Consider the following 8932-nt stretch of genomic DNA (forward strand, 5'->3'; position numbering starts at 1 on the left):
GACTATGCGACACTCCATTATGTTTAGGAACGCCTTGTCCAAACGAAAAATTGGAACAATGTATGTTTGCTTTTGTTTACTCGTTTTATGGAAGAAGAAAAAAAACAAAATATTGAAACCCTTACAACTCATAAATCGACATCTTTAAACAAGATAAGTGCCTAATTTAAAACCAATTGTACAAAAAAGAGGGTTTTTTTCTCATAGTTGCATACTTTTTGATGGTCACTAGTGTTTTACTTTTTGTGGTCTTAAACATTGAATTGAATCTAATTCGAGCCGTGAGGAATCTTCAATGGGATAAAACTCGACTAATAACTGTTTTCGTTATTCACAAGACTTGAACCGAGTCCTTGTTAAGGGAAAAAGAGCTCCAACCTGTTCCAACCTACAGTTTATTGATGAAGTCACTAATATACAGTAAAGTAGAGAATGTGAAATATGTTTTCCTCCACATCGGAAGGTAAGAGTTGACGCATCACATTCGCAATAAGGAAGCCAACATAGACAATGACTTTACTGGGGTAGAAAGAAGCTGGCAAGGTTTCATTCATATAGATGGGCATCTGTTCAGAAGAGCTTGTCAATAAATATAAATAGATAAACGTAATCTTGGTGCTTCTCTTTGGAATACAGGAAAAAGCTATATTTTGGCCATTGTACTTGCCTGAATTTCTTTAGTAAGATCTTATATTTCAAGTTTGAGCTTAGTTAGTTTTTCTATTTCAATTTCGCATAATCTAATCTCTACCTAACAAATCTGGTCTCGTTCTACGTTAAATGGAGCATCATCATCCATGTTTCTATCGAGACAATTAGTCTGAAAGATTTGTTATAGTGACTAGATTATCCAATTAAAACTACAATTGCTAACTAAGTCAAATTGAAGTACAAAAATTGCTGGAAAAAATTTAGATAAAGGCATTCAAGAAGATTTATAACACGAAGAATAGGAAAAAAAATGAGGAAATTTTGGATCTAATTGGATGGGGTCATGTAAGGGTAATTAAAAGAAAGACTTAAAGCACTGGCCCCAAACCAGTCCAAAATTTTCTCCTTTGTCATCAGACCTAATATTTGGCCACATTTGGCCCCATCTAATTGGTGAAATTGTACCCAATTTGGATGTAGACTCAACAGAACCATTATGTCATTGACACATGGTGATATTTTGATACTTCGATTTGATAGATATTAGTTTAGGCATTTGTTTTTTAATTTTTTTTAATCTAATTAATTATTTTCACATATGAAAATCTATGTGGTAAAAACTTCAAGACATGCCACATGTAAGTCTAGGTGTCAAAATATCACCACATGTGAGGGAGATAACGATTTTGTCAAGTCTCCATCCAAATTGGGTGAAATTTCACCAAATGAGATAGGCTAGAGCCAAATGTGACCAAATAATATATCAAAGATCAAATGGATATTTTTTGGAAAAGTTAGGGGGGGGCAAATAGTGCTTTAAGCCTAAAAGAATTATTTGAGTAGAAAACAAAGGATTGACTTTTCCCTTGCTTGATTGAGAGGAAGGCATAAGAAAGGTTAATACCCTTATCTTGTTTGGTCTAAAGGAAGAATTCATAAATGTTACGGAATGTGGAACGTGAACTGTTGTATGCTAGCTATCCTTCCTAAAATACGATATCTAGCTGTCCTTCCTAAAATAGGATATTTAGCATTAATGTTAATTGATCGAGTTTCTTTGTATAGTTCCTAGATGTATATAAGTAGGTTGTAATGCAATCACAATATACAGTTATATTTCTCTCATTTATTTAACTACATGATATCATTTATTTAACTACATGATATCACTATATTAAATTTTCAAAACACAAAAAATGGAATAACTAATATATTTTAAGATGATAGATTAAATTTAATTAATTTTATTTGACATTGACACTACAATAATATATAGACAAACTTAGGTTTTTAAAAGTTTAAAGATTAAAATTAACTTGAGAAATATTTGGAACACCCTACTAAATTTTCAAAACACAACAAAATGGAATAAATAATAAAACTTGAGGGACAAATTAGACTTTTCCATCTAAATAAGTTAACTTATACCACCCCCTCTGGTTAAATGCATCATTGGTCACGGACTCAACTTCATATTGTCTCAATAAAATCATTAAACTTTAAGTTTTGTCTCAATTAGGTCATTCCGCCGATTTCAGTGATTAAAAAGCATCGGAATGTACCAATACACAAAGTTGCTTTCTGGGTACAGGTCCACGGCTTAACAACATGTTTCTTTACAGAACAGGTGGGTCAGGCATTGGCCAATTTTGTAGGAGGATTCATGACCTACGATCCAAACAATCAGCGACCTGTCAACCAGAATTATATGAGGCTCAGAGTTGCTATTGATAATCGCTAGCCACTCAAGCGTGAAAAGAAGATACGCCGTACTGGAGGAGAATGGTTAATGTGCTACTTTAGATACGAAAGGTTGTCTACCTTTTGCTTCATATGTGGCAGAATTGGGCATCTAGACAGACAATGTGAGCAGCATTTCCAACTACCAGAAGAGCAGATTCAACGGCTCTAGGATGTGTCACTGAGGGCAATGGGTCGGAGACACACAGCGATGGGGGTGAATGATGGCTAAGGAAGAAGTGAGCACACAGGGCCATACTGAATCAAGTCAGATGGCTACTGAATCTAGAAATGTATCAACTTCCGCTCGACAACCACTTGCTACACTCAGTGGACCTAGCAATCTACAACCACTGCTTCACAATTTGGGGCTAATTTATTGCAACTTCAACTGAATCCGGATCAGGCAGTCGGTAAGGAGAATGCTGAGGACGGATTGGAGATAGGCGAAGAACGGAAGCGCAGGAGAGAGGAAAAAACGCCACAAAAGGCTATAGGAGGGGTGCCCAACAAAGAAAATTGTGGTTTGAATGAAATGGATATTGATGCAGGAAAAACCAGAGGACTGTCCGACTCAAAAAAATGGACAATTGGCAAGCTCGGAGGGATGAGCTTGCCTTTATAAATGAGGATTTTGAGCTAGAATTGCCGAGGGTTGAAGTACCAAGGCAGTTCCAATATTGTGTGAGCTGGTTCGAGCTCACAAGCCTGACATAATCTTCCTTTTTGAAACGTTAGTCGGAACGTCTAGAATGGAAAGTATACGAACATCAATTGGATTTGCAGGATGTTTTAATGTGGACTGTGTGGGACATAGTGGTGGGATTTGTGTGCTATGGAGAGAAGTTAGCTGGTGCTCTTCAATATCTTTCTCAATTAATCACATTGATATTGAAGTCACGTATCGAGAGCAGGCAAGATGGCGATTAACTGGCTTCTACGGATGCCCTGAACGATCTCGTCGAAAGGCCTAGTGGGACATTCTAAGGAACCTAGCAACATCATCTTCGCTCCCTTGGGCAATTATAGGCGACTTTAATGACCTACTGATGCAGAATGAAAAAAAGGGTTTAGTTGAACATCCAGAGTGGTGTCTCGAAGGATTCCGTGAAGCCATTGCTGATTGTGGGCTTATTCAATTACAGATGGAAGGTTATCCCTTTACCTAGATACAGCATCGTGGAAAGCCAAACGAGGTACAAGAAAAACTTGACATGGCTTTTTGTTCAGCGAACTGGAGAAGTCAATTCCCAAACGGCTCAACAATTAACACACTGGCGCCATGCTCTGACCATTCACCCACCTTATTACAGACTGATGATTTAGCTCAGACCCGATACCAGAAAAAAATTCAATTTGAAAGCAAATGGATGAGGGAGCCATCACTGATTGAACTAGTTGAACTGGAATGGCAGAAATGTAGCAACGACAAATTGGAGCATAAACTTGAAACGCTGTCTGGAGTCTCACACGATGGGGCCTCAACATCAATCGCAATTTCCGAATGGAAGTGCGCAGATTGGAGCAGGAGCTGGAAAAACTTCGTTTACACAATTCTGTAACAGCGGCTAAGAATTATGAACAGGTCAGAAATTCGTTGATTAAATTGTTAGTACAAGAAGAGGATCATTGGAGGCAGAGGACTAAAGTGCAGTGGTTACAGGAGGGGGATATTAACACGCGCTTCTTCCAGAATTACGCTTCAAGCCGAAAGCGTCGTAATTTCATCCCAAAACTCAGAAATAGCGATGGACAGTGGGTGACTTCGAACGCTGAACTTTGCCAGGTAGCAAAAAATTACTTTGTCAATTTATATGATAACAGCCTGTTCTTTTCAAGAGGTGCTACAGACTGTATCCCCAACAGTTACTGAAGATCGGAATCGGAGACTACTAGCCCCATTCCTTAAAGAAGAATTTCGCAAGGCACTATTCGAGATAGGACCCGAGAAAGCACCTCACCCTGACGGGTTTAATGCTGGCTTATATTAAAAAAATTGGCACTTAATTGGCGATGAGGTATTCACTGCCGGCAGCCAATGGCTACAAAGTGGGATTTTTCCGGATAAGGTAAATGATTCAATTATAACCTTGATTCCCAAATGTGATATACCAAAAAGTATGAAAGACTTAAGACCAATTGCACTCTACAATGTGGTCTACAAAATTGTTGCAAAGGTCCTTGCCAATCGCCTTCAAAGAGCACTCCCTTCAGTCATATCTGAAAATCAATAAGCATTTCTAAAAAATCGCTCCATCCATGACAATGTCCTAATTGCTTTTGAGGTTATACACAGCATCAAGTGTAACACTTGTAAGAAAAATGGGGAGGTAGCGCTTAAAATTCACATCAGCAAAGCATACAACAGAGTTGACTGGAATTACCTCAAGGCTACTCAGCTGAAGATGGGTTTTGCTGAACGATGGGTGATTTGATTATGCAGTGTATAATGACAGTTCAGTACTATGTGAAAGCGAATTCAAAGGTCGTCGGACATATCCTTCCTAAAAGAGGTCTTCGGCAAGGAGACCCATTATCACTGTATCTATTTCTACTGTGTGCTGAAGGACTGACTGCGACTTTGAATGATGCGGAACAGACTCATTTACTTTTCGCTGATGATGCTTTTTTGTTTTTCAAGGCTAACATTGATGAATGCAGGATAATTAAAGAACTCTTGCTAAGATATGAGTTGGCTTCTAGGCAAGCGGTCAACTTTGGCAAGTCGGGAGTCATGTGTAGCAGTAATGTGGCTCCTGAGCTATCATTGGCTTTTTCGCACATACTGGAAGTCACTGAGCCAATGAATACAGGCAGATACCTGGGACTACCCTCTTTGGTTGGACGAAGAAAAAAAGCTACCTTTGCTTGTTTCAAAAATCGTCTTTGGCAGAAGCTTCAAAAATGGAGGGGTAAACCACTCTCAAAAGCAGGTAAGGCCATTCTCATTCATACTGTTGGACAAGCTATGCCAATCTATTTCATGAGCGTCTTCTTACTCCTCGTCTCAACTGCTGACGAGCTGCAACGGATGCTCAACTCATTTTGGTGGGGTAGTAAACAAGGTGACAATCGCGGCATTAACTGGCTATCATGGGAGAAATTATGCGTAAGTACTCATGGGGGGCTTAATTTCAGAAATTTCACTACCTTCAACTTGGCAATGTTGGGAAAATAAGGTTGGCGATTTATCTCAAATCTCGACTCTCTTGCTAGTAAGATCTTCAAAGTTAAATATTATTGTTCAAGGGATTTTTTGAGTGCTAAACTTGGGCACTCTCCTAGTTACATATGGAGGAGCATTTGGAATTCTCAATTATTGTTAAAAGAAGGGTTCCGGTGGAAGGTGGGAGATGGTACTGCCATCAATGTCTAGACTGACAGATGGCTCCGAAATGAACAAAACAGTAAAATCGTGACATCTCAAATACCGGGTATGGAGAATCTTAAGGTATGTGATCTTTTTATCCCTCACCCATTGGATTGGGGTGTGGAGATGATTAAAGAACTATTTAATCATAAGGATGTGGAAGAAATTTTAAAAATCCCCAGACCGCAACACCAAAGCCCGGACTCAATTATTTGGCAATGTACTACTAATGGCAGATATTCGGTCAAAAGCACCTATAAACTGGCAGTTACAGAATTGGAGCCAACTGATCCTCTCCATATCGATGCAGACTGGAAGCTAATTTGGGGCACTGTTGTACCATGGAAGGTGAGATTCTTCAACTGGAGACTTGCACGAAACTGCCTTCCCACAAGGACCCGATTAATTGATAAACAAGTTGTTGTCCCAACTACATGTGTACTATGTGGATGCGACCTGGAGGACACCTGGCACCTGGGAGTCAAATGCTCAGTAACTAAGCGACTATGGATAGACGCACGGCTGTTGACGGTTGTGGAAACTCAAGCTCAACAAGTTGACAGTTTCTGGGAATTCTTGTTTGCTCTACTCGGAAGCATATCCGAATTTGATAAACGGAAAGTGATGATGCTGCTTTAGAGCATGTGGAAGACACGAAACGAAAAGATTTGGCAGTACAGGCCGGTCCATCCGACGCAAATTACAGTAACAGCCGCTGAAACACTACCCAGCTGGGAATTATCACAAGAGGCACAAACTTAACAACCAGCGAATGCAGTACAGGTCTGTCGGCTATGGCACCGTCCCCCACATAATTTTTTGAAATGCAATGTTGATGCTGGCATATTCTCGCATCAGTACAGGGCGGGAGCAGGGGCTGTTCTTCGTAATTCTGATGGACTCTTCCTCGCGAGTCGAACAGCTCCAATCGACAGGTTGTATCCAGCTAAATAATGTGAAGGTATTGCTCTATTACATGGACTTTGATGGATAGCAGAACAGCAACTGGAAAATGTTATTTTTGAAACTGATTCGAGGCTAGTTGCAGAGGCTATTTATTCAACGGAAGACGACCTTACTGAATTTGGAGACAATATCAATACCTGCAAAACCATTTTACTCTCTAATGTATCTTACTCAGAATGTTTTGTTCGAAGACAAGTTAATGAGGTGGCTCACGCACTGGCCCAGTCGTCTCGTTTCTCTACTTGTCCTACCTTATTTAGTTATGTTCCGAATTTTATTTCCAATTCTATGTTGAACTTTTGCCCTTTGTTGGCTCATTAATGAATTTGCTTGGTTTCAAAAAACATCGGAATGATGACACGGGTAACACGTCAGCATGAGTCAACTCAAATCTCTGACCGAAATGACACTTGAGAGCCATGTATCGGTTATTTTCATAGTTGCGAAAGGCGAAAGGCGAAAGGCGAACCGAGGCGATAAGGGCAAAATATCGCTTTGAGGCGAGGCGAGGCGGCCGCCTCTCGCACGCGAGGCGACAAAAGAATTAGAAAAACACAAAAAATAAAATCATAACTCAAATTGACTAGTTTAACTTCTAAAGTTGTAAAAAACAAAAAACTAAATCATTCATGCGTATCTTAGATCATTTGAGCTCACCGCCTTGACCTCTTGCACATACTTCCAACAAGAATCCGATTTTTGTGTAGCTTTCGATGTATTAGAATTACTAATACTCATGAAAAGCCTGCAAAATTCAGGCAGCATAACACTTAAGAACTAATAACTAACAATAAACATAACAAAACAAATAATAAACTTGCACAACACAACAACAACTAATAATAAACTTGTAAAAACTTCACAAAATTTCATAAAAATTTAAGCAGCATAACAATTAGAACAAGTTATAAAAATTTGGGAAGCATAACACTGAGAACCAAGAAAAGTAAGAGAAGAAGAAAAGAAACTAAGAAGATGGAAGTAAGAAATAGAAGTTAGAACAGAGCAGAGAAGAGAGAAAAGTAAAGTTGTTGAAGTATATACCTTTTAGATCGAAAAATAGAAGTTAGAACAGAGCAGAGAAGCCTGGAGGAGATGAAGTCTTCCAATTGGACATAGAGAACCCTCCCTTTCTTTCTATCGCAATCGCACAAACAGTCTGATTACAGTTACTCCATTTTTTACCCTAAATATCACCAGAGACCCAAAGGCGACCTAAATATCACCTTAGACCTGAAGGTGACTGCCTCTCGCCTGCGGTGGAAAGGCGGTCGCCTTTCGAATTTCGCCCACCTTCCATTACAGAAGGCGGTGGCTTGATCGCCTGGGTCGCCTTTCACAACTATGGTTATTTTGATGGAAAAAAACTATTTTGGTCCGAGATATGAGTCGACTCATGCTCATGTGTCACCAATGTCATCAATGTCATCATTCAAGTAACCTAATTGAGATAAAACTTGAAATTAAATGATTTTATTGAGATAAATTGAAATTGATTGACCTGGTTCATTTAACTCCACCCCTCTAGATATACTTGGTATAAAAGGTTTATCCCTCCATTGTCACACTCTCTATCTCTCAATCAAAACAAATACTCCAAACTTCAAATGATTATTAGTGTGCGACAAATTTACATATGAGAATAGCATAGAATGCAAGCGCTTACCTCTTTTCTTGAACAAGTGATTTGCCAAAACAAATTTTGATTTTGGTTCAACGAAGTTCCAGCTCTTTGAATTCAGACTGTTCATACTACACAATGGATTACATCTGATAAAACGCACAAAATCCCCAACAGCGACCCACACAATAAATGAGCCAAAAGGGGAAAAATCAATAATACTCCTTGAGATTCCAAAACACTTTATTATAGCTTAAACCCACACATCGAATGCTTAAACCATTCTTGCGCCCCGCCCAGAAAAGGCAGAAACCTAAAGTGTTAAATACAAAAACAGAGAGTGCTTTCCGTACACATATGAGGTTTTTTATTTTATGTTTTTTGATAGTAGCAAGTCTAAGGTAAAATAGATTGGGGGCAATTTACATATAAATTCACTTTTTAAAAATAGCTACAATTATATGAAGTAATAATTTTAAATTATGTTAAACCAGTAAATGAATACTTTTAATATATTTTAAGGAATAGAATTTATAAATTAGAAATCTAGAATGTATTTTCTAGAGTTTATGATCTATGAATTA

At 38.6% G+C, this 8932-nt stretch overlaps 1 protein-coding gene across 1 annotated transcript in view; it reads right to left on the minus strand.

The window, feature by feature from the left end:
* LOC136230218 (protein MICRORCHIDIA 6-like) overlaps positions 1 to 8713 on the minus strand; it is a 29052-nt gene extending 20339 nt beyond the window's left edge. The window contains exons 1-3 of the mRNA XM_066019221.1: positions 8394 to 8713; positions 7772 to 8168; positions 7385 to 7472 (exon numbers count right to left, since the gene is read on the minus strand). Of these exons, the coding sequence (XP_065875293.1) occupies positions 7385 to 7404 (20 nt within the window). The 5' untranslated portion in view covers positions 7405 to 7472; positions 7772 to 8168; positions 8394 to 8713. The remainder of the gene's footprint in view (positions 1 to 7384; positions 7473 to 7771; positions 8169 to 8393) is intronic.
* Between the last annotated feature and the right edge of the window lie 219 nt (positions 8714 to 8932).

The sequence above is a fragment of the Euphorbia lathyris genome, chromosome 1 (genome assembly GCF_963576675.1).
Source record: "Euphorbia lathyris chromosome 1, ddEupLath1.1, whole genome shotgun sequence".
Taxonomy (NCBI): domain Eukaryota; kingdom Viridiplantae; phylum Streptophyta; class Magnoliopsida; order Malpighiales; family Euphorbiaceae; genus Euphorbia; species Euphorbia lathyris.